The following is a 27,149-nucleotide window of genomic DNA, read 5'->3' as shown; positions in this document are numbered from 1 at the left end:
AGAGGAGGAGAATATTGTGGCAGAGAGCTCAGAGAAAAAAAATTGCTTCCAATAAAAGGGAATGGCTACTACTATGAAATGGCGCTAAAAGGTCATCAAGACACAGATTGGAAAATATCAATGTGACTAGTTAAGTGGAGATAATGACTTCAGGGAGAGCATTTTCAGTGGAGAGCTGGGTTTGATTTGTTTATAAAATGAGGGGGAAGCCTGACCAGCATGGCTCAGTGGTTCAGCATTGACCTATGAACCAGGAGATCATGGTTCTATTCCTGGTCAGGGCACATGCCCAGGTTGCGGGCTCGATCCCCCATGGGGGACATGCAGGAGGCAGCCAATCAATGATTCTCTCTCATCATTGATCTCTCTCTCTCTCTCTCTCTCTCTCTCTCTCTCTCTCTCTCTCCATCTCTCTCTTCCTCTCTCTCTCTCTCCCTCTTCCTTACCCTCTTCCTTCATTTCTGAATCAATAAAAATATACTTTAAAAAATGAGTGGGAAGTGGTATATTGAATGTAGAAAATTTAGTCATGTTGAGGGTGATACTTGGGGAAGGACTTGAAATTTAGTTTTGAGGAACAATTAGACAATCATTCTAATGTTGGTAAAACACATCTGGTAAGAGTAGACACCGTAGCCGAAACCGGTTTGGCTCAGTGGATAGAGCGTTGGCCTGCGGACTCAAGGGTCCCAGGTTCGATTCCTGTCAAGGGCATGTACCTTGGTTGCGGGCACATCCCCAGTAGGGGGTGTGCAAGAGGCAGCTGATCCATGTTTCTCTCTCATCGATGTTTCTAACTCTCTATCACTCTCTCTTCCTCTCTGTAAAAAATCAATAAAATATATTTTAAAAAAAAAGAGTAGACACCGTAGATATGAAAGACAGGGAGGGGAAAGTTGAGAGCACAAGGTCACTGCAGGTGGGCCTGGACGAACTTCAGAGTGGAGGAAGTGGCCCGGAGAAGGAACACTTCATTCATTGAAACTGGAGGGTGGAAAGGGTAAGTTCAGATGCAAGTAGATTTGCAGATTTTGTGGCAGAAACTGAGGTAGTTTGGTGGCTTCAGACTTCTCTCTGAGGAATTAGTCAGTGGTCAGTTAGGTCATCTGCAGTGAGTGAAAATAATAGGAAAAAAGAGTTTGAAGAGTTTAAAGGAAGTCCCAGCTCTTCCCAATTAGGATGCCCAGAGGGAATGTAGCCCTAAGGCATTCATTGTATGTAAGGAATGAACTTTTTCATGCTTATGGAATGGTACTAGTTAAGTGCAGATTAAAGAAGAGCATTTTCATCATCACAGAAAGTTCTATAGAACAGTACTGTTTGGGAATATGTAAAGTAATCAATTCAAAAATAATAAGACAACTCAATATAAATATAGTAAAGTATATGAACAGGCAGGTCCCACAAGATAAAAAGAATGACTGATGCATAATATGTTGTTCATAGTGTCCATTCTGAATGATCAGGTTCCAGAACATGTGGCCCATAATATTTTGGATACCATTTTTGCCAATAAACATATGAAAAGTGCTCAATTTAAACTTTTAACTAGAGAAATGCAAATTAAAACTGTGAGTAATTATTTAACTATTATTGGAATAAGAGCAATTAAAAAGTCTAAAAATACAGTTTTGAGAATGTGGAGGAAAGGAACTCTCATAAACAGTATTAGGGACAATAACTAGTAAAATTGAAGGTGCACATACCTTATAACTGCATTCCTAGAGAAACCTTCACACTGTGCACAGGAGGCATGTCTGAGGATGTTCATAAAAGTATTGTTTATAATCTCAGAATATTAAAAATTAAATGGCCATTATGATATAATGGGAAAACATGTTTTATATATATTTAAATGAGAGAACGCTATACTTCTTTGGAAAGGAGTGAACTATAGCTGTAAGAGCCAAATTAGATTAATTTTAAAAACCTAAAGTTGAGTGAAAAAAGCTTATTGAACTTAGAAGGATACATACTTTTTTGTACCATTTTTAAAGTAATAGTACTTATTGCTTAAGAATATTTACATATGAAGTAAATCTTAGAGATTTGAATAGGAATGATAATAACCAAATCCAGAACATTAATTATTTCTTTGAGGAAGGAAGGGAAAGAGATTAGAGAGAGCTATAGAAGCTGCTTTAACATTTCAAATGTCTAATGTCTTAATCAAGGTGGTGAGTACATGGGTATTTATTAATTTTTAATCTATACTTTTTAAAAAGTTTTAAATACTTCTTAGTATAAAAGCAAACAAAATCAACAAAAGCAAAACAAAAAGGAAAGAGGATGGTAAGAGTAATTATCAGTCAGTGGTATGAATTTTAATAGTTTTAAGTTTTTATTCATAAATGTAGTGCTTCAAATTTTATTGTGTCTTAACCAGCTAAAGTACTGATTGGCCATTATTTCTTAAGGAAAAAGTCCCTTACTACCTCAATTTCTGCCATTTCATACATTTCAACCAGGAAGTTTCCCTGATAGCTTGAGTTTCCTTCTCCTTAACATCAACTATTCATGGCCAGTTCAACAACTTTGTACCAAGATAAATAACAAATCCTTCCTTCTTGGTATATGCTCTTCAAATATTTGTAGAGTGTTATCATGCTCTCTTTTAGTCATCACTTAGCCAAACTGTGCAGCTGAATTCCTTTAATCTTTCCTCATAAATCAGACCCTCTTGCCTTCTAATCATATGGTTTCTTTTCGGTAGGTTCCTTCTTATTTTCTTTTGGAAATAAGATTTTTAAAATAGTTTACTCAAGAGTACTGAAGTCATCAGTTGACAAAAAAAAAAAAAAATTCAGATCTCTGCAGCTGGCCTATGATCTGGCACCTCCTAGAACCATTAAAATAGCAAACACATTCCTGGAATCAAAATTATTATATTTTACTTTCTATGCCAATTTATCAATCCTTCTTTTTTCTGTTCCATGTTTTGGACAGATATTATTTGACTTTATAACAACTTTGACACAATTGTTAACAGATTCAAACAAATTAAATTTTAAGCCCATTTCCTTGAGCACTCTTTTTTTTAAAAAAAAATCTTTACTATTGAACATATTACATATGTCCCCCTCCCCCCCCACTGCACTCTTGATATTCCACACAATTGATAGCTTCTATTACACAAAACTATTATCAACATGAGAGCTTTAAATAAATATTAAAATAGAACATATATTTTGTTCCTTAATATGTGTTTCTTTAATACTCTAAAATTTTTATTGGGAAATGTAATATTATTCGCAACACACGCGCACACACACACACACACACAATTTAAAAAATAGTCATAAGATTAAAAACTGAAGATGTACCTCATAGCTTAAAAGAGAGAAGTCCTCTGTGTGCCCCACCCCAATCATTTCCCTCCCCCTGACACCAAAAGTTTCTGCTCTCCAGAATTTGGTCTTAATCGCTCCTTTGTTTTTCCTTAAAGTTTACCACTATGAATGAATACCTAAACATGTGGTGATAATTGCATAACAATCTGAATGTACTTAATACTGTTGAATTGTATACTTAAAAAATGATTAAGATAGTAAATTTTACGTATTGTTTATTATTGTCCAGCTTATTATCACCAATGTACTGTTTATTATTTTCCCTTCATAGAAATGGATTCATTTTTTTCTGTGGCTTTCTGGTTTCACTCAACATTAGGTTTTGTGATTCATCATTGTTAATACATGTAGTTCTAGTACCTTTATTTGTACTGCTGTATAGTATTACATTGTATAAAAATATCATATCACAATGCATTTATTTATTCCATTGTTGGTGGAAATTTTTGCTTGAAAAACAATATTTCTATGAATAATTTTCAAGTACACATGTGCAGGAGTGAAATTCTGTGTTGTAAATAATTTCTTGCTGTTGGTGACATAACTCAGCATTCTATAGTATCTTTTGATGAATGTAATTTAAAAATTCTATTCTTAGTGGGGGTTTTTAAATATATATTGTGTGTTAAAATTTGTATATATTCCAGATCATAAATATATTTTTCTACATATTATTCTAAAAGTATAAAGTTACTCTTAACATTTAATTCGTATTTCATCTATAATTGTCGCACAATGATTACCATTATCCATTTCCATAACTAAAGGTTAACAGGGCTAAAACCCAAAATCAGATAGAGATGTGTTTTCCCCTAGAGATTCTAAAGAACAAATATCTGAACTTAGGGTTGGGGGAAGGTTGAGGTGAGAAAGTCCAGAATACTGGTTTGGGGGTTAGAAGACTTAGAATCTAATCTAAATTCTACTGCTAATTATCTCTGAGACTGAATAATTAAATTAACTTATCTCATTTATTTAATTCATAAATGAGGAAGCTGGGTTTGGCAATTCTTTATTCTCTCAGAGTTATAATAATTTCAATAGTTCTAAAAGTAGACCTTTCAAAATTTATGCTCTTAAGCAAATGTGAACTAAAGATCTCTAAAAGTTGTGAAAACTAGAAAATGTTCAAAACTAAAATCCAGAGTAATAGGAAATTTATCCTGACTATGAAACTGTTTATGGTTTGGAAACAATAATTCTGCTGACATGTCTTGTTTATTCAGTTACACAATTTAAACAGTTTACCTAAATCTTGAATTTCCCATGGGTTTTAGGACAAAGCATGAAATTTTATGGGTTCCTATTTTATTATAATTGTATTTTTAATAATGACTTTATTTCTTTTCATTTTTCTAAATTATAGGGTGGCTTCACTCGTAAATATTCACTTAGCTCAAAAACTGGAACACTTCTTCCAGAATTCCCCAGTGCTCAACACCTTGTGTACCAAGGATGCATTTCTAAAGAAAAGGTATCAATGAAAGCTACTTCTCTATTGATTTTCTGATATGTTGGTTCCATATCTCACTTTGCTAGGAATCTCATGCCACTTGCAGGAAGCAGTCAGAAATCTGCATACTCAAACACAATGGACTGATTTATAGAAGGGACAAGTGTTTACTAACATCGATCAAACACTTTCCAATTAATTATTTACCATCTCCATGATAGTACATAATCAGAAGTTGGTAAAATAAACATTACAAGACTAAAGATTGTTTTTTATTTAAAACTCAGTACAAAGGAAGAAAATACCAGAATGCATCTATCACATGCAGGTTTTAAATCATAAGCTTTGTTTGGGATGAACTCCATTTAATTTCGGTAAAGAGTTATCAAGCACTTCTCCAGAACAGAATCTGTTCCTAGCACTGAATGCAAGGCCATGCACAATTCTAAAATTCTTGGTTCTCTGACAGTTGCAAGTTTTTTTGAAAGTTAAGGAAGAAAAATTTTTCATAGGATTCAGTTTGTAAATAATCTTCAACATGATTTTTTCCCAGTGTTTATGTAATAAAATGTGTGGCTAAATCTTCCTCTATTTCTGAATTTCTGAAGTCATTTTTGTATACCTACTAGCTGACTAATAGCAGGATCTATTTTTAAATCAGGGCACAATTTCTACATTCTTTTTAAAACTAGAGTTCATTTTTCATTAGCATTTGAGGAAAAGACCTTTGGTCATATTTTGAGGTGCAAAGATAGAGAAATATGATGAACTAATGCCCAATTGTATTACTGTAGAAACCAGAAATGAAAACAACACATGAATAAGAAAACTATCGGTAGACAGGTAGACAAGCACAGTAACTTCTGGGGTTCCTTCTGATGACACATACTCTGCCAGTTAAGAATAGGTGAAGTATTGAAGGTTATTCTCAAATGCCGATTCCACGCAAATCTCCTCAAGTGTGTCCACTTCCTACTGTTCTCCTCTCCCATCCTTTTTACCTTATAGATGTAATGTGTGATATTATGACTTCAGATTTAAGGTAGCTCCTGTAAATGTTAACATGTGGCAGTTTGTGGGGGAACCTGTGGAAATCAGTGGCACCTCAGGGAGCACAGTTCTTTGGGGGAGGGTGTGGTTGAGCGCCTTTGAGGAGAGGATTCCTACATATTGTCAAGACTTTACTGTGTAAATATACCTGATGAGAGAGAAAGGTGGGGAGAGAGCAACAAAGGAAAAAGAGAAGCGAGGAACATATTCCAATAGTTTATTTCAGTTTCTCTGCTGGCCTCCAAGGAATTCCTCACCTGTCAACTTGAAAAACTGGTCTGTAGATCATTATCTCAGCCAGGTAGCAAGGTGCTTACATAACCCCTGGTTTCTAAGTCATTCCCATTGGTCCCCATCGTGAGCACCAGGGACTAGCACTCATTTTGTCCCTGAGGGTCCTGAGCCCCGCCTTTCACCTTCTTCACCGGTAGCCAAGTTCCCCAGATAACTTTACAGTTCCTAGAAAGAGGGGTGGATGGAAGCTCAGCACCTGCTTTCTTGAGACAGAAAGGATGGGACTGCCCAGTGAGAAGTTGACTGAGGGGTGTTAGCTGAAGCTGAGGGACCTGATTTCTGCCTCAGCATACTGTCACTCAAGGCAGTTGCTACCCCCCATCACATTCTCACTGACTTTACTGGAGATAAAACTTGCCTTTGTTTCTGCATCTATTCTCAGAAAATCGAGCAAAATTATGTTTATAAAGAATGCAAAGTATAATACAATGAGAATTTATTGTCCTAAGACAGTGGTCGGCAAACTCATTAGTCAACAGAGTGGCAAACCACAGCTCGCAAGCCGCATGTGGCTCGCGAGCAGCAGTTTGCCAACCATTGTCCTAAGACTATCTATAATAATAAAAGTATAATATGTTAATTAGACTGGACAGCCTAATGACCTTCTGGACATCATTCTGGACATCCTTCTGGACAAAGCCGTGGTGGTGGGGGCCGAGGCAGAGGTGGTTAGGGGTGATCAGGCAGGCAGGCGAGCAGTTAGGGGTGATCAGGCAGGCAGGCAGAGTGGTTTGGGGTGATGAGGCAGGCAAGCAGGTGAGTAGTTAGGAGCCAGTGGTCCCGGATTATGAGAGGGATGTCCAAGTGCCAGTTTAGGCCCCATCCTGCAGGGAGCTCTGTGGGATTAGGCCTAAACTGGCAGTTGGACATCCCCTGAGGGGTACCAGATTGCAAGAGGGTGCAGGCCGGGCTGAGGGACCTCCTGCCCCTGTGCACAAATTTTGTGCACCAGGCCTCTAGTATAAATATAAAATAAACAAATGAAGTACCAATAATAAGATTAAAATTTTGATGATTTGTGTAGAATAAATTTGACACAAATAAATGGCAATACTTATGAAGATAAAAGCTTACTTGTACTTTCATAGTTTCCAGGGCTCAGATGATTATTTTTTGACATCAGTTATGAATTCCCTTCTATCTTTCATGCTAACCCATCTAAAAATAAAATACTATTGCCAAAACTTATTATTGCATGACTCAATTACATAAATGGTGACATCTCCTGCTCGAGGTGTCCCATAGTCAGCATACCTCCTTGGAGGGAGATTGGTAATTTGCATGTCATCTTTATACAGTTTGAGCTAACCCCCCAAAATGTGTGCTGTCACTGGGCTGCAGGGATCAAAGTTGGAGAGCAAAGGATTAGATAGGAAATCCCCATCACTGTCACCACCCTAGATACTATGGTATAAAAATAGCTAATAGCGCTCAATTTATTAACATGTATTATGGATTACTCCAACCACTTTCCATGTGTTAATTCATCTAGTCCTTATGACGATCCAATTTGATTTTTATTGTTATCATTATCTCCACTTTACAGATGAGGAAGTAAAAACACACACATGTTAAGAAGCTTGCCCAACGTCACATAGTAAGTGGCAGATTAGAATTGACATTCAAATCTAGGTAGTCTGTGGGCAAAGTTCACACCTTTAACCTCTAAGCCATGCTCCTGTCCACATAAACTACACAACTGGTAACAGTAGGGACATTTCTAGCTTATCAAATGGTTTTGAATTTGAATATTTGTAAGTTGCTAGAATATTATCTAGTTCTAATCCATTCCAAATTTTAGATTATGTTTAAAACTTTATGCAATGTAAATATCTGTGGTAACATGGAAATAGAGACTTTTCATGATAGACACTCAATACCCAAACTTTTTTGGGGTGAAGGAATCATTTGATATTATTACTAATTTTAGGTAATATTTAGTAAAGTGTTACTATGGACCAAGCACTGTTCTATGTGCATCACATCTTACTTCATCTTCTTAACACCATATAAGTGATATGTTATTACTACTCCACATCAAGACAAAAGCCTGAGGTTCAGAGACTGGGAAACATGTGCAAAGTCACACCTGGTAAGAAGTGCCGTGGTGCTGGGCTCTCAGGTTTAACTGACTCAAGAACCGAACCTGGAAACCACTGCACCACACTGCCCAAGCACCCACTTAATAAAACTTAAAATTGAAGAGTTGGTGTGTTTTACCATTTCACACTTAATTCTCCAATCAAAGGTAATTTTCTTATTAAGCAGAAAGTCACAATGTTGCCTTGGCCAGTATGTCTCTGCAATCACCCTTATCACTGTTTTATGGTACTGTTCTATGATTATGTAGTGCTTGCCTTTCTCCCTTCACAAGGCAGTAAGCTCCCTGAAATAAGACTTTTTCCTTTATTTTTGATTCCTCAGCATTGAGCACAATGCCTGGTATATGACAGGAGCTTAATAAATGTGTGTTGAATGAATGAACAAATGAAGGCAGTGTTGAAAGGATTCTGTGGTTAAGCTTTTTCTTCCTTTAAATAGGTAGATACCCTCATAATGATGTACAAAACTCACTGCCAGTGCATCCTGGACAATGCAATTAATGGGAACTTTGAAGAGGTAAGAGTGACAAAAAATGCTTTGCTGTCCATACTAGAAATACGTTCTTGTTCTGTTCTTTATATGAGTTGAAGCAAAAATCGTAATGTACATAATGTTTGCTCTGCAACTAGATCCAGCATTTCTTGTTACACTTTTGGCAAGGGATGCCTGATCATCTCCTTCCCCTGCTTGAAAACCCTGTTATCATTGACATTTTCTGTGTTTGCGACTCAATTCTTTATAAGGTAAGCTCTTTGGGCTCTTTTAAACACTAACTACTAGTATATATTTCTTTTAAGAGCATTCTATCTACATTTCTGCAATATATTTTCAATAAATTTGTTATTTCTGGCTGGAGGAACACCATTAATTTTTTTCTGATGAGAAAGCAAGCAGTTTAATAGTGTATGTTTAATAGTATATGTATTTTAATTTAAATTTACATGAAACCAAAATCAATTTTTTATTTATAGCTAAGAATAGTTCTAAATGCGGCATACTAATACATGGACACTTAGTTAATTTTTATTAACTGTTCAAGGTGTTTTCAGATTAAATAACAATGTGGGTTTTTTTTTTTCATAATGTCAGTGTTTTGGGAAAGAGCAGAATTAAGCACTCTCCCAGAACTAATAACTTGAAAAATCTTTAAACTATCTAGCTTTAATGCATTCATGTCATTTTTGTTCTCAAACCAAGTAAGAGTCCCCCCGTGTCTACAGAAAGATCACAAAGACATCCTGAACAAAGACAGGAGGAGCCAGTTGGCCTTCTAGCCAAACATTTAGCAGGAAGGGGGCGAGGCTAGTACCCCACAGTCTGTTCTCTCCTTAGAGGAGCAGCAAGGTCCAAGCCGAGGGAGAAAACTATATTGAAATCTGCGTACGTTAAAAGTACATTTTCTACATTTACCTATTAAATTGTCATTAAAAAATAATCGGAGTTAGCAAGAAAACCCAAGCCAGCGCCTTGTTAAGCATTAAGGAAAAAAAAAATCCTTCTAAGTTAGTTGCAGAGAAATGAAGCAGAAGCTAAATGGACTCAGTCCAGAAGCACCTCTGCAGACCAGGAACTGACAGGTGGGCTTGAGGCTGAATGAGACGCCTGTAGTTTCATCCTCTGTCCAGCTCTCCCTCATCACAGGATGAGAGAATGGAGGAGTAAGTGGAGGATATTCTCTACCTTTAGTTCAAGTTACAGAAGGACAGAGGAGAGTGAGGATTGTCTTATTTTGGGAGATTGAATAAGAATATTGCTATTTTGAAGGAAAAGATTTAGTTTGCACTGACTAGTTGTCTGCAATATTTAAGACGTGAGAGAGTAACCAGGAAGGGGAGGGAAGGTGGTTCCAAGAGCGGGTCTAAGAAAAGACCTGGCGCTCAGGCGCGCACACTGACCAGTAGGATAAAGCTGTATGGATGTCATTCAGCACCTCCAAGAATATCCTTTAAGTATCTTCCCCCACCTCAAACGTCTCTTTCTTGGAGTCCAACACAAAGATCCTGAGTTTCTCTGGAAATGAACCAAGTTTCTCTTCTTCACAGAGTACTCAGGGAGGCACAGTGAACACTGAACATGTAAGATGAGCTTCTGTGAGATCCTCACCCCCCTTTAGAGAGTGGTCCCAGCTCTAGCCACTGACACAGTCTGGCAAGACAATCCATTAAGAACTAACACACCGAGCATAGACAATGCCGTGTGTTGTGCTGTCTCATGCTCAGGGAATGTGTGTGTCTTGCTGGTAGGCTACACAGGCCTTTGTGGATTAGTGTCTACCCACACGTTGAACTTTCTTCTCCTGTGGACCTCTTGGTGCTCTTCTCCAGGCTGGCCCACTAAGTTTATTCGTCAGCCTAGTGGATCTGCACAGCTCCTATCCTATCTGGTTTCACAACCTCCTTTTTTCGTCATAGTTTATCCTGACCTGGAATCAGCACTAATTTCTCCTGCTGTGACTTTGCATCTCATACATCTGTAGGGCTCCGTCTAGCCCTTTCTGTTTGGTACTCGTTCTGTTCTTATAATTAGCTCCCTGTACCCGCTATGTTAGTGTCACCTGCTTAACCTAGTAATTGCAATGTTTTTAGATATTCCCCTCCCCCTGCCTTTTAAACACACACACACACACACACACACACACGCGCACACACACACACACACACACACACCCACACACACACACACACCCCTCATGCATGCATTGCTTTCAGAGATAAAAGTCTAAGTTTCAGAAATGAATTAACATGTTATTCTCTTGAAAGCTAGGAATAAAAGCAATTGACAAATAATGTCTTTCTACAGAAATACTAAGTGAGAATTTATAACTCTCTTTTGCTGTGATTAAGGTTCTTACAGACGTACTCATTCCTGCAACAATGCAAGAAATGCCTGAAAGGTAGGTTCAGTCAATAATACACACAATAAGCCTGAAAGAAACTATATATTTACCCCTAAGTTTGCAAGTAATTAATGTTCATTGTGGAGAATGAAAAACATGTGTAATTACATTTTAAAAAATTACTCATAATCTCACCATCTTCTTAATGTCTTAATTATTATCTCACAGACTGCTTTCTAGGAATAACTGTAAATATGTACATTTTAAAAAGTAAAACCATAGTATACATACTGTGGCAGTATACAGTGAAAAGTTTTCATATCAACAATACAGATCAACATTATCTTTTCAAATGGTTGCAGAGGTTTCTAGCATCGAAAAATCACTATACTTTCTTTATTGAACCAATTACTTATCAATTGGAGCTTTTTGAACCCAATTCCAAGTAGCAATTATGATCCTAAATTCACAAATGCAGAAGCCAGGAGCAGAGAGAAGTTAGTTTATTATTTTGTATTTATTTAATTTATTTGCTTGTTATTTATTTAGAGTCAGCCTATATTTTAATTGAAGTCTGTTTAACCCCAAACTATCTACTCTTTTTCCTGTACCATGTCTCAGTCCTCAACTTAAGCGCCACCCCAAATATATTTAAATCTGTTTTATTTATATATAATTGGTAGATTATTAAATGATTTTTAAAATTTTTATATGTTCTCATAGTATAAACACAACCAACATTTGCAATTTTGAAATAGGGTCCTCTAATGAGCACATTTTTGATAATTTATCCCAGAGTTATATTTGGATTATAATAATATGCTACTAGAAACTAATAATACATATCTGAAATGATGTCACTTCCAATGTGATGGGCTCTCAAGAAGCTAAAATATGAGAAATCAAGTGCACACTTACATTTCCCAGAAATATTTTATAGAAAATGATTGAATCATGAGTTAATATTGATAATTATTTATTAAACACTGTGCATGACAAGCTTTAATCTAAGCACTTTCCATGAATTATCCTATCTAATAAAAGAGTAATATGCAAATTGACCATCACTCCAACACACAAGATGGCTGCCCCCATGTGGTTAAAGATGGCTGCTCCCATGTGGACACAAGATGGCCATGACAAGATGGCCAGTGGTGGAGGGCGGTTGGGAGGGACCAGGCCTGCAAGGGAGGGCAGTTGGGGGGGACCAGGCCTGCAGGGGAGGGCAGTTAGGGGTGACCAGGCCTGCAGGGGAGGGCAGTTAGGGGCAATCAGGCTGTCAGGGGAGTGGTTAGGGGGTGATCAGGCTGGCAGGCAGAAGTGGTTAGGGGCAATCAGGAAGGCAAGCAGGCAAGCAGTTGGGAGCCAGCTGTCCTGGATTGTGAGAGGGATGTCCGACTGCCCATTTAGGCCCGATCCTACCTGGATCGGGCCTAAATGGGCAGTCGGACATCCCTTGAAGGGTCCCAGATTGGAGAGGGTGCAGGCTGGGCTGAGGGAAACACCCCCCCATGCACAAATTTCGTGCACCAGGCCTCTAGTTTCACATAATTCTCATCATAATCTTGTGGCATGGATACTGTTCTTATTTGCACTCAACAGAAGAGGAAACTGCAGCTTGAGGAGACTGAGTATATTGAGCAAGATGATAAATGCCAGCCATAGGCTGACTTCAAAAGTCATGTTCTTGGAATCATACAATAATTGTACACCTCATTAAACTACATTTATTTAATGCCTTTGAACAACTTAGCATTTAACACATTGGTGTGGTGTTTTTTCTTTTGTAGCTTATTAGCAGACATAAGAAATTTTGCTAAAAATTGGGAACAGTGGGTTGTTTCATCCTTGGAAAACTTGCCAGAAGCTCTGACTGACAAGAAAATACCTATTGTGCGAAGATTTGTATCCTCTCTGAAACGACAAACATCTTTCTTGCATCTTGCTCAGGTATGTTAGCAAGCCGAGGGTACTGAGTCATCAACTCAAACATGTACCTTCTAATAGTAAAGACGGAGGGAATTCCAGAGTGTGGAGAGTATGTGAACAGGAGTTAAATGCGTTGTGAGATTCTAGAACAGAGGAAGGACATTAGTGGAAAAACTGATAAAATTTGAATTATTTCTATAGAGTAGTTAATAGTGCCATACCAAGGTTAATGTCCTGATTTGGGTAATATACAATGGTTATGTAAGATGTAATATTAGGAGAAGCTAGATAGACAGCATATGGAAATACAGTTGGCCCTTTGTATACATGGGTTCAACAACAGTAGATACTGAGGATAGTTGTACTCTGCACTAACTTTGAAAGTTTGTTATAAATTTATAATTACTTCAAAATAAAAGTAAAAACATAATTCAAATGCAATGTAAAATGTAAAACTCTTATTTGCCACATGAATCTAAGTAACAAAAATTAAGTTTGAAAGAAATGAGCCCATGTGATATTTAATGTTGTAAAACCCACAAAACCAACACATTTTAAAACTGCCTTCTAATTTGGCTTTCTTAATAGAGGAGAAAACAGCAATTTTAAAATTAGACTACATGTTTGTATATTTTTATGTGTTTTTAAAAATATGTATTTTTATTGATTTCAGAGAGGAAGGGAGAGGGAGAGAGTGATAGAAACATTAATGATGAGAGTGAATCCTTGATCATCTGCCTCCTGCATGCCCCAACTGGGGATCGAGCCCACAACCCGGGGAATGTGTCCTTAACTGGAATTGAACCCGGGACCCTTCAATCCACAGGCCGATGCTCTATCCATTGAGCCAAACCATCTAGGGCATGTTTATATATTGTTAAAGTATACTTTTCCTCTTCTCAAATGCTTTAAGAAGGTTTCTAGCTCCCTAAATTTTAAAAGACTAGTTTGGGGGTGGGGTGGAGGTGAAAGTGGGCATAGAGGGGGTAAAGGGTGATGGAAAAAATAAAATAAGAAAAAAAATAACAAAGAGAGACCAGCTTGGAATAATTCCAGATAAGAAACATAATATCATAAAATCCTTATTTTATAACTATGAATTAAAAAATTCATTTTCAAAGTCCAAAATAGTTTTCAAACTTTTAACAGAGATGATCATGAGTCTCAGTTATTGCTTTTTAGTTTTAAAGTAAGAAAACACTTATGATACTTTTTCCTGAAGGAAATGTTTCTCTAGAAGCTAAAACTTTCCTTTAGATAGACTATCACTAATGTAGTTTAGTGATTTAAAAAACCCCACAAAAACCTTTTCTGTGCAGATTGCCAGACCCGCTCTCTTTGACCAGCATGTCGTGAATTCTATGGTATCGGATATTGAAAAGGTTGACTTGAATAGTATTGGATCTCAAGCCCTTCTCACCATCTCGGGCAGCACAGACACTGACTCTGATATCTACACTGAACGTAAGTCTTCTCTCTGCTGAGCAGGGTTTTCCAGCGTTGGCACTATTGACATCTTAAACTGGATAACTCTTTGTTGGGGGGCTGTCCTGTGCATTGTGGGATATTTAGCAGCACCCCTGGCCTCTACCCACTACACTTGATTCCAGTAGCAGCTTTCCCCCAGTTGTGATAACACAGAGATGTCTCCAGACATTGCCAAATATTCTTCCCTTGGAGCACAAAAATCCTATCTGTTGGAGAATCCTGTTTTTTTAAAAACATTTTAAATTAAAAAAGTTTTCTCTATTTAAAAACAGTTGCACTGACTCATTGTGGAAAACCTGGAAAATTTAGAAAATATTAAGAGGAAAATAAAAGTTATCCATAATCTTATTGCCTAGATATTACCAAAATAGAAATAATCTGGAAATAATCAAAATGGTCTTGAGTTTTGTGAATTTTCTTCCAGTTTTACATTACAAGCATCCACATTTCCATGTATTTAACACTCTTGGCATCTATGGCATATGATGCATATAAAAATGTTATCTCTGCACAATACTGTTTTTCAAAGCAGAGAATCCCTGATCAGGTTTGGACCACCTGACCGAGTTTACCAAGCCAGTATGTGTGTCTAGACAACCCAGCTCGGTTTCCAAGGGATAACAACAACCTTCTATTTCTCCCTTCATTTCTTTCTGAAAAGACAAAAAAAAAAAAAATGCAGCCTTGTATAGGCTATAGCATCAATAATAGATTGCTCTCTGGGGATGGTTCAACCTCAACCCTGCTTTCTGTTCCTTAATATAAAATTATATTACCCTTTGAGACTCAGTAAACCTCGAACTCTTTAATAAAATGATAATTTTAAAGTGGCCCTTTAAGTTTTACGTGATAAAAGATTATTAATGTAAGAGGCTCAGCCTTCAGCGCAGAATTGAAATTTTGCTAAAAATAAAGAATATTGCATAAGCAAGAAATCAATAAGCCTAGTTCATCCTTTAGCTTTCAACTAAGCCATTGCATTTAATGAAAACATTGGATTCAAAATGAGTAGTCAACTATATTGACAACTTACTCTTCCCTAGTATAAACATACTTATATAATATCTAAACCTATATTTCAATACATACCAAGATCACTTATTAAAATTTTGAAGAGTAAAGTACCAAGGAATTTTGTTATTGTTTTCAAGATATGAAATGAATTCATTTAACACAGGTAACTTAATCTCCCTGTCTGTCCCTCTTATTATATAATATTGTTAATGATCCCTAGTTTTAGGTTTTCTCATGGGTCCAATGTAGAGTGCAATATTCTGCTTTTTTCCCCCTTTTATACATGATAGATGACTCTATCACGGTGTTCCAAGAACTGAAAGATCTCCTTAAGAAGAATGCCACCGTGGAGGCTTTTATTGAATGGTTGGATACTGTGGTAGAGCAGAGAGTAATTAAGGTACTTTTCAATAATCAATGCTAAACTGGCTGTAATTTCTTACTGCTGGGGGTGGGGTGACAGTCTGTGTGTAAAAATGCTTTGAAGAGTTTTGAAGCCCTACAAATAAGGCAGCCCGAATAGCAAAATTAGGAATATGCCAGATTTGAGAGCACTGGGCATGGATTTGATTCTATTGATCCTTTCTTGACTAAGGACTACAAGACAGACACTATAGTAGTCTCTCTTTAACCACAATTTTGCTTTTCGTGGTTTCAGTTACCTCAGGTCAACAAGCGGTCTGAAAATATTAAATGGAAAATTCCAGAAATAAACAATTCACAAGTTTTAATTCTTCACTGAGTAGCATGATGAAATCTCTCACCATCCCACTCCGTCCTGACAGGACGTGACTCTTCCCTTTCTTCAGCTACCCATGCTGTACCTGCTCCCTGCTTGTGAGTCACTTAGTAGCTGACTGGGTTAGCAGATCCACTGTTGGTAACCCTTATTTTCTTAATAATAGCCCCGAAGTTCAAGAGTAGTGATACTGGCAATTTGGATATGCCAAAGAGAAGTGTGAAGTTTTTCCTTTAATTGAAAACTTGAGTAGAATACAATAAGATATTTTGAAAGAAAGGGAGAGAAGGAAAGAGAGAGAGAGACCACATTTACATGACTTAGTACAATTTATTGTTATAATTGTGAATTTTATTATTGTTGTTAATTTTTACTGCACTTAATTTATAAATTAAACTTTCTTATAGGTATGTGTGTATAGGAAAATCTTAGTATATATAGGATTTGGTACTATCCACAGTTTCAAGCATCCACTGTGGGTCTTGGAATATATCTCCTTTGAATAAGGAGGTGGTGGTGGTGGGGGGCTACTATAGGCCTTCCCTATCAGTCAATAGAGTTATAGATGAATAACATCAGTAGTGAAAGATAAACTTAGAAACTGGAAAGATTCTGGCCCTTTTCTAAAAAGCAAGTTTCCATAAATGCTGGCAGAAATATGGTTTTAAGTATTTACATTTTTTTTTAAATTCCAAGAGCTCAGTATTTTGTGTTTTCCATGTGGTTTCTTCAACTCTTTCTGTTAACCTTCAAGTCATCCATCATGAAAACAGGACAATGAGAACAAATATATCCATCACTGGTCGGTGTTAGCCATTCCATATCAAGGAAACTAGTTATAGTGTAGGGACTTTTTTATCCTAGAAGGAAAACAGATTATCATGCAGGACCAGAGAAGTCAGAGTTAATCATTCACAGAAATATACCACCCTTCCTTCACAGTTCACCTCCCGTTCTGTCAAAATAAAATAAGAGATAAAATATTTTGTAAATTATTTCATTTTGTTGTTCAATTCTATTAGGTAACAAAACCCTACAGAACAAACATCTATTAACCTTAAAAACTGTAGGAAAGACAATGAGAATCCCTGGACAGATCATTTCATTTGATGAAACAAATGGCACGCATGCCATCTGTCCATTTGTCAGACAGGTTATCTACCTCTTGGGTCGTATGTAGGGTCCATGTACTAATGAGATGACAGATTTTATAGTTCCATTTTATTCTTTTACTTTCTAGACCAGCAAACAAAATGGAAGATCATTAAAGAAGAGGGCTCAAGACTTCCTGCTGAAGTGGAGCTTTTTTGGTGCTCGAGTAATGCATAATCTCACCTTGAACAATGCATCCAGTTTTGGTATCCTATGTGCTCTATTCAACTCTTCTTAAATGAATTACATCATTTGTTCCCAGTCACATTTGCATCAGTTTTTCAACATGTGGCATTGTCACTTCTCAAACCATATCTGAATATTAAGCCCGTAGAGACTAGTAGTTATGAACCTGGGTTTTAGAGTCAGATCACATGTGGAGTTCAGTCTTAACACTTCTCTCTGGCTTGGGCTTTACTCAAGTTCTCTGCTCATCATAGAAAAAGGAGAATATTCCTTTCATTGAGGTATATAGGCACTTGAGTGATATATATATATATATATATATATATATACACACACACACACACACACACACACACACACACACATACACACACACTAAGTGGCCAGATTATTATGATCTCTGAACGCATAATAATCTGGCCACTCAGTGTACATCCTATATAATAAAAGGCTAATATGCAAATTGTCCCCTCGACCAGGAGTTCGACCAGCAGGCAGGCCGGCCAACTGCCCATGTCCCCTCTCCCTGGCCAGGCTGGCCGGACCCCACACATGCACGAATTCATGCACCGGGCCTCTAATGTATACTGAGTGGCCAGAGTATTATGCGTTCAGAGATCATAATACTCTGGCCACTCAGTGTGTATGTGTGTGTGTGTGTGTGTGTGTGTGTGTGTGTGTGTGTATGTCATACCTTCATTACATTCCATAATGCTTGGATAAATGCTTTTTATTAAACAAGCAAATAAACGGTAATCCATGCATTATTTTCCAAAGGCACTACTCATTGTGATATGGCAAATTTTTACATATTTTTCAGGAACCCACATAGCTGCACTTCAGGAAGTAGAGAGCAGCTTAGAAGACATGCTCTCATGTTTCTGAACCACCTTTCCTGCTATGTGATATGTGAAGCAAATTGAGTAAAGCTAGCCCTTTAAAAAAGGAAACACCTTCTTTTTCCTAAAAATATTATCTTAGTTTATTGTTATAAACTAAGATAATATTTTTAGGAAAAAGAAGGTGTTTAAAAATAAATAATCTACTCTGTTCATGCCAGAGTGGATTATTTGTTTTTTTTTTAAATATATTTTTTATTGATTTCAGAGAGGAAGAGAGAGAGAGAGTGAGAGAGAGAGAGAGAGAGAGAGAGAGAGAGAGAGAACTATATCTTAGTTTATTGTTATAAAGCTAACTACAGTACTTATTTACATTATAAAATAGCTTATAATGAACTAAGTTGTTTTTATTTAATTTTCAATGGAATTAAATAAAATCAGTGAACTTGTATTGAGGGATGAATGAAATGTAGTGAGTTTATTATTTTAACTATCCTGCTAACATTTAAGTTTTCTTAAAATATGCAACATTGAATCCTGAAGTTTTCGTGTGGAAAAAAAAAGACTTTTTTTTGGGAAATCTGTTGAATAGTGGAAAAAAGTTTAAGGTTTTCCAGAACAGCTTCTACATGCAAATTACTCTTTTCCTTTTTCAAATCAAAGAGCATTTTGTTTCAGGCTCTAAAGACATCTTCTTACTTGATACTTTTTCCAGACTATGTTGGCCATTATCTAATTATTTAGTACAAAGTAAACAGAAATAGAGCAGAATAGAGCTTATTCTCCCCAGGTTAAAGCTTATCACACTCCAATGTGTGCCCTCTTAAAGCATAAAGCATGTCTCACTTTCATCCGTATTTTCCTTTGATGTAATTAGTGGCCAAAGAGCTGCCAGGACAGTACACACAGTGAGCTGGGCAGGCGGGACACAGAAAGATTAGAGACCCAGGTTAAGCATGTTGGTCTTAGCAGGTCATTTAAAGTCCAACAAGTATTTGTTTATTTCAGTTGCTCCTTGTAAAGTATTGCGAGATGGTCACCAAGATAACTTGACTTCTCCCTTTTTCTCTTTCCTTCTCTTTCTCCCCCTTATTTCATCTCACAACGCCCTCTACCCATTCCCCATCCATAAACAAGGCTCTTTCCATTTGATCCGCATGCTTCTTGATGAATACATCCTCCTGGCCATGGAGACCCAGTTTAACAATGACAAAGAGCAGGAGTTACAGAATTTATTGGACAAGTATATGAAAAATTCAGGTAACTTAAAATGTGCACCTTGTTCTGCATATTTCTTTGTGTAAACCGAAGTTCAAGCATTTGTAAGCACACATGTTAAGTGGGTTTATACCAGCCTCAGAGTTTACCCCAAACATGTCACTGCTAACACAGTATACTGATATTAATGTAGTCCTGTTTTTTCTAGGGACTACTCTTTTCCATAGAGTATTCAAAGTACTTTCCTGAAACTCTGAAGGAAACAAAGTCAATGTTCTTAACTTTTGAAACTTTAGATAAGATTGGAGAGATGACTATAATAAAACAAAACAAAACAGTGTAATTCAAGACAATACATGTAGTATACCACCTTATAAATGGCGTAGAAATAAGTTCTCTAGTAGTTTAGAGAAGGAAGAGAACACATCTACTTGGAATGTGATGAATTGTATTTTGAAGACTGTTCATGCCAGAGTGGATTATTTATTTATTTATTTTAAATATATTTTTATTGATTTCAGAGAGAGAGAGAGAGAGAGAGCGAGAGAGAGAGAGAGAGAGAGAGACATCAATGATGAGAGAGAATCATTGATCGGCTGCCTCCTACATGCCCCACACTAGGGATGGAGCCCAAAACCCGGGCATGTGCCCTGACTGGGAATTGAACCGTGACCTCCTGGTTCATAGGTTGGCACTTAACCACTGAGCCACGCCGGCCGGGCCATAGCAGATTATTTTTATTGCTGTTCAGAACCCACCTATACCCACAAGCATACAGTTAACTAAAACAAGCACACGGCCAAGAGCCCGCTTTGTTTCCCATTTCTCACGAGCTTCCAGATTTCTGATACAACTCTAAAATGTTTTCAGTTTCTTTTACTTGGGCTCCTCTACTGGGAATATGGGGATGATGTTAACTTCCCCCTTTTTTAAACCATTCCAGATGCAAGTAAAGCCGCCTTCACTGCTTCTCCGAGTTCATGCTTTCTGGCAAACCGTAATAAGGCGAGTGCTGTTGCCAGTGACGCTGTGAAGAATGAAAGCCACGTGGAAACAACCTATCTTCCTCTGTTATCCAGTCAACCTGGAGGCTTAACCTCTGCTCTGCACCCATTCCCTGCGGGGAATGCAGACAGCATGCCGCTCACAGGTACCCTGGGAAACAGCCGAGAGAACCACCTAGGCTTCCGTATTCATCACAGGGGCTCTGCCTTTGTTTTCTTGAAATTGGTAACCTCCAGGCATCCCAAGAATAAAAAAAAGCTTACCTTCACTGACTTTTAATAATGGTTTATCAGATTTCTATGATTTTCAGCATTTGTTACTCACGTTTTTAGCAATGCTATTGTTAACATAGGCATCCCACTTTGACACACTGTCTTACTTATACCAGAAGTATACATAATTAGTTATCTTCATTTGGTGGAAGAAAAATTAGATTAAGTGTGCATAAAATCCTTAAGATGCTTTGAGAGTAAAAAAAAAAGGGGGGGGGCTGATATTTATTTTTGGCTTTCAAGGAGACTTTATTTCTCCTCCATTAAAAAGTGGATTTAGCCATTTTAGCATAACCATTATAATTTTCCTCTTTGGTCTGGGGTACCTTTTGTATCAATCTGGATGTCTAGTGGCTTGAATTAGCTACTAGATAATTTCTTAAGTCTTTGTATTGCTTTATGTCTTTTTTGAAATCCTTTTACATTCATTACTTCGTTAAACACACAGACTTTCAAACCCAGAAGAGCCTTATAGTTCAAGGGCTTAATTCCACCAGTGGGAAATTGGAGGCCTAGGGAGTCGATGGCATTTATAACTCATTGTTCATCAGCGTGATGTTTTGAACTGGCTGCTTTAAAGCCATGTCATTTAGACTTTATTGCCCTTTTCTTTTACCCTAAAAACCAAACCACTTAACATTCAGCTTGTTTTTTAATTATAGAAAAGTGAGAACAGCAGGCCCATTCCCAAGCTTGAGCTCTAACCATCGTTATACCCGTGGAAGCATGAAGCCTCAGACTTTCTTCCATAGTCACTAACTCCAAAAGTCTCCACTGCTGTGAAATATGCATGTATTGTGATGGTGTTTTTAAAAACCTAAATATTTGGTGTTCCCCAGTTTTGTTGTTTTGAGAGAGTAGGAATGAACCAAGTTGGGAAAAGGTATTATAATAAATCTTTTGAATATATTTTTTTAAAGAAGTGGCCCATCTATTTTAATCTGCCATTAGTGAATACTTGGGTAACTTTTTTTTCAGGTCAAATGGAGCTTTCCCAGAGTTCTGGTCATCTGATGACACCACCCACCTCTCCAGCCATGGCCAGTCGAGGAAGTGTCATTAACCAAGGTCCAATGGCAGGGAGACCCCCAAGTGTGGGTCCCGTACTGTCAGCCCCGCCACACTGCTCAGCGTACCCAGAGCCCATTTATCCTACTCTTCCTCAAGCCAACCATGACTTTTACGGGACCAACGCTAACTATCAGACTGTGTTTAGGGCACAGCCTCACCCCCCGTCAGGACTCTATCCTCATCGCCCGGAGCATGGTCGGTGCATGGCCTGGAGTGACCAACAGCTTTCCAGAGATTTCTTCAGCGGCAGCTGTGCTGGGTCTCCCTTCAATTCCCGGCCACCGTCCAGCTATGGACCATCCCCACACAGCCAGGATTCACACAGCATGCAGTTTTTAAATACAGGAAGCTTCAATTTCCTGAGCAATGCAGGGGCTGCCAGCTGCCCAGGAGCAACACTGCCTCCTAATTCACCTAATGGTATTACCATTTTTAAAGCTTCCCTGGCTTTTGAGAGGGCAATAAGACAAACCAGACACTGAGTTCCACCTCTGCTGAGTAGCATGTCATCCCATGTAAACCTCCTGAAGATCATGGAATCTTAGGCATTTGGAGCTAATTTCTGCTGCGTATAAGCATATCCTTAGTTCTTGTGGTTTTCTTAAAATTTTACATGCCACCTGTGATGAAAAAATATTATGTCAAACCATATGTCTGAGACCAACCTTAATAGCTCCAGAGAAGAATGCTTTGTTCTTTGAAAACATTTTTAATGAATATTTTTTCCCAGAGAACTAGCAGCAGATCTTAAAGATTAGAACCAAAACTATGCCCTGTTAGGCTGATAAAATGCTTTAAGGAGCTAGAAAGATCTGTGGACTCCTTCAGCCACCAAGCTAAGCTCTATGTATAGACAGTTCTGGTGCTTCTCTCCTAAGCATAGGCCAGTTCTTCTTCCAGAAATAGGAATCTATCAATGAAATCGGTATTTGATAAGTAGTGTAATTTTTGTGAGAAGCTAATAGTGCTTTTTTCATTCATGGAAGGATCTTGATAATTTAGATAAGGGAAGTATTAGAGAGATGTAATTAGATCTCTAAATTAATAATAAGATAACTCATGTATTTTTTTTTAAATAAAAAAACAGCATTGTGAACCATTCCATATATAGGTAGAAACCCAACTCTATGGTAAATGTAGATGTGAATCTAATATTTACAATATGATATCTTTAGGCTCTATCCTCTCATCTTGTCCCTCTTTGCCTTCCTGAAATATTCTTTGTAATAAGTTAACCGTCCGTTCTCGACATTTTCTGTTATAGGCTACTATGGAAGCAATGTAAACTACCCAGAGTCTCATAGACTTGGATCGATGGTGAATCAGCACGTTTCCGTCATCAGCAGTGTTCGCTCACTGCCTTCCTACAGTGACATCCACGATCCACTTAACATTTTAGATGACAGTAGTAGAAAGCAGACGAGCTCATTTTATGCAGACACATCACCTTCAGTTGCATGTCGAACTCCAGTAGTAGGTAAATTATTTTAGTAGCTCTTGAAGATATTTTCAAAAGTTGTTAACCTCGTGTATGCAGTATTACTTTGGAGGGTGACTGTTGAGGTGAACTGGGCACTCATGTTCCTACAGTTGATTTGTCACTTTGGATCTGATGACATAGATAGATAGATAGATAGATAGATAGATAGATAGACAGAAGATATAGAGATGGAAATAAAGATAAAGATAGAGAAATATTAATCCTCACCTGGATATTTTTTCCTTTGATTTTTTTAGAGAGTGGGAGGGAAGAAGGGGGAGAGAGAGAAACATCAATGTGAGAGAGTCATAACAATTGGTTGCCTTCCGCAGGGCAACACTTTAACCCCTGAGCAACACCAGTCAGGGCTGACGTTATATTTTCGTATCTGCAAGTAACAGTTTACTATTTCTCAATATGTATGTCACTACTGCTGAAACCTACTGCTAGATCTGTTAATATTTTCTTTAAAAAATATACTTTATTGATTTTTTACAGAGAGGAAGGGAGAGGGATAGAGAGTTAGAAACATGGATGAGAGAGAAACATCGATCAGCTGCCTCCTGCACACCCCCTACTGGGGATGTGCCCGCAACCAAGGTACATGCCCTTGACCGGAATCGAACCGGGGACCTTTCAGTCCGCAGGCCGACACTCTATCCACTGAGCCAAACCAGTTTTGGCATAGATCTGTTAATATTTTCACATAACATACATGAGAGCTGGCATCTATTATGTATGCAAAAATGAATATAACCTATCAAAGGCAGTCTAGGTTTTATGAGAGTAATAATTATATCTTTTTCTCACTCTCTTGTTCATGGTTGGACCCAGAGGCAATGCTAATAGGTATCTCCATCAGTACCCTAAAACTATTCCAAGTTTAAAAAATTGGTAGCTTGTGGTGGAGATTACTATCATTTTCTCAATTGTATGTAAAAGGGGTTAGATACCTCTGTAGAAAATGTTTCTATATGTATTGTTCTATAACATACAGTTTAAGTAAAAATGAGCAAAATGGTGTGTTTTCCATGAAGTCCCGTAGCATCTTCTCCCACCCAGGTTGCTGTACCTAAAAAAAAATCTTGAAATTTGAATTAGATGTATTACCAGCACCCAGCAAAGTGTCTGCCACATAGTAGGAACTCAAGAAATCAGAGTTGAAAAAGGAGCAAAACATACACATTTAGTTTCTAAAATTACTAATAAGGTATCACAGGATAAGTATATATTCATGTGAGTATCAGGGCAGGGTGTTAATGCTTACATGAGATGGTTGAAACCTTCTAATGGAATGGATTTCAGACTAGTGTAAGTAAAGGGCATTAGCACCCAACTGGAGCATAAGGCAAAATGAGATAAATTCTATCTCTCCCCACTCAGTGTGCTTTTCTAATAATTCAATAGGAAGTGCTTCTTCCCTTCCTGTGACCATCACAGCTGTTCCCTGAGCAGAGTCTAGTAGCTCATCTCATGTTATCTGCAGATGGTCATTGCTTCTAGGTTACTCTAATGAAGCAGAAAATTCCACTTCAGGAAGTTTCCTCACTGTGAGACTAAAATGTACCGTGTTGCTATTGTTACTATTAGTTCTGTTTACTTGTAGAGATAGTGGTAGCTTTGATGGAACATAGCTTAGGTGTCAGATGGATTCTAAACTCTAGTTGTCAGGGCTGGCTTACAAGTAAGTTGCATACAGGGCTTTAGGGTGAAAAGAGGGAATAGAATAACTAAGGCATGCAAGTGGCGTTATAACCTACCTTATGTCAACTGAGTTTTAAATCTTGGTTTTTGGTGACAGAGAAGATGGTAGTTAGAACTATTAAAAAAATAACAGTAAGCCCTGGCTAGTTTGGCTCAGTGGATAGAGTGTGAGCCCACGGACTGAAGGGTCCTGGGTTCGATTCCAGTCAAGGGCACATACCTCAGTTGTAGGCTCGATCCCCAGCCCTGGTCAGGGTGCATGCGGGAGGCAAGCAATCCATGTGTGTGTCTCACATGAATGTTTCTCTCTCTCTCTGTCTCTCCCCATCCCTTCCATTTTCTCTAAAAATCAATGGAAAAATATCCTTGAGTGAGGATTGACAACAACAAATAAAAGCAATTAGAATACAGCAACCATAAATAAAAGAAATGTAGTGTTAGTGAGCCAGTTATTCTGATTTTTTTTAGAACCTACTATGTGCCAAACCTCATTCTAGGTGTGAGGATATGGTAGTAATCAGGCCAGAATTCCTGCCCGTAAGAAGTTTACATCTTAGTAAGCTCAGGGGAGGCAAAGCAATGAATATATATACAAATACATTGAAAAATAATTTCAATTATTCTGAAGTCAATTAAATAGGGTAAAATGACAAATAGTGATGGAGGAGCTGCTTCTAGATAAGGTGGTTGTAAAAGGAAACCGGAGGCGGAAACATTGGCGTGGAAAGCTGAGTGATAAGGAGGCAATGACATGCAGGTCTGAGGGAGCACTAGGCAAAAGGAACAGCAGTGCATAGTCTCTGAAACGGGAACAATATTGGGAAGTTCAATGTGCAGAAAGAAGGCCTGTGTTTCGAACATGGTGACTGAAGAAGAGAATGGAGTAGAATAAATCGGAAGGCAGACAAATCCCCACGGGGTTTATGAACCAGGGTGAGGAATCTGGGTTTTGTTCTAAGAATAATGGGAAGTCATTGTAACATTTGAAAAGAGTGAACAAGCTGATGTATTGTTCAGCGAGATTATCCCGGCTCTCTCTGCAGGGTAAGAGGATGGGGCAAAGGGGAGGGTCACAAGATTTATTAGGAGGTTGCTATGTTGGTCCGGGTTAGAGAAGATGGTGTTTTGAACTCCAATTGTGAAGGTGCAGGTGGAAAGAGGAGGTGTATTAGGTATATCTTTTGGAGGTAGAGTTATGTGAATTTAAGTTTGGTATTGAGTTTTCATTGTGAACTGTATAGGAAGGTAAATTCTGGAAGAATAGTGAGGGGGCGGGGAATGGAAGAAAATAAGGGATGGCTTTGAGAAACCATACACACTCAAATTTGGTATAGAGATGTGTGCTGAATGCAACAATAAACAAAGAGGCGTAAAGTGAGTGGCACTTGCAGGGAAAATAAATGTCAGTTTTCAATGGCTGATTCTATTTTCCTTTACAGCATCCAGCTTGCAAACCCCAATTCCTTCCTCTTCATCCCAGTGTATGTATGGAACCTCCAATCAGTATCCAGCTCAAGAAACCCTGGACTCCCACGGAGCAAATGGGAGAGAAATGGTGTCCTCTTTGCCACCCATCAACACTGTGTTCATGGGAACAGCAGCCGGAGGCACTTAAACCAACAATATTGGGTGGGGGTTAAACTCTGAAAATCCCTACTGCTAAATGCTATTCTCTCAGACTCTCATCAGAGTAGACAGTGGGCTATGTGGTGTCAGGACATGGTTTTTCAAGTCACTAGGACAAAACGGTGGACAACTCCCTAGTAAATGGAGATTCTTGCGGCGTTTGTTTTGCACACCAATTGTTTAAAATGTGATCTCATTATTAATCAAAGTTTCAAATGTTATCAAATGGAACCGGTGGAGCTTTGAAGATGCCAACATTTCAACTATGAAGATTGAATGTTTCACTAATTTATTGAAAATCTGTGTGCTGTTTCACATTTTTGGTTTCTAAGAAAGAGAA

General features: G+C 37.9%; 1 protein-coding gene across 1 annotated transcript in view; it reads left to right on the top strand.

The window, feature by feature from the left end:
• Window positions 1–26,798, top strand: part of RFX6 (regulatory factor X6) — a 44,156-nt gene extending 17,358 nt beyond the window's left edge. The window contains exons 7-19 of the mRNA XM_008138973.3: window positions 4,717–4,824; window positions 8,689–8,766; window positions 8,880–8,993; window positions 11,094–11,143; window positions 12,877–13,036; window positions 14,335–14,479; window positions 15,808–15,917; window positions 17,497–17,614; window positions 19,571–19,693; window positions 20,595–20,801; window positions 21,907–22,419; window positions 23,264–23,476; window positions 26,623–26,798. Of these exons, the coding sequence (XP_008137195.2) occupies window positions 4,717–4,824; window positions 8,689–8,766; window positions 8,880–8,993; window positions 11,094–11,143; window positions 12,877–13,036; window positions 14,335–14,479; window positions 15,808–15,917; window positions 17,497–17,614; window positions 19,571–19,693; window positions 20,595–20,801; window positions 21,907–22,419; window positions 23,264–23,476; window positions 26,623–26,798 (2,115 nt within the window). The remainder of the gene's footprint in view (window positions 1–4,716; window positions 4,825–8,688; window positions 8,767–8,879; window positions 8,994–11,093; window positions 11,144–12,876; window positions 13,037–14,334; window positions 14,480–15,807; window positions 15,918–17,496; window positions 17,615–19,570; window positions 19,694–20,594; window positions 20,802–21,906; window positions 22,420–23,263; window positions 23,477–26,622) is intronic.
• Window positions 26,799–27,149: the final 351 nt, after the last annotated feature.

This window comes from Eptesicus fuscus, chromosome 10 (assembly GCF_027574615.1).
Source record: "Eptesicus fuscus isolate TK198812 chromosome 10, DD_ASM_mEF_20220401, whole genome shotgun sequence".
In the NCBI taxonomy this organism is placed as follows: Eukaryota; Metazoa; Chordata; class Mammalia; order Chiroptera; family Vespertilionidae; genus Eptesicus; species Eptesicus fuscus.
The sequence above is the reverse complement of the archived record's forward strand: the minus strand, read 5'-3'. Positions and strand labels throughout refer to the sequence as shown.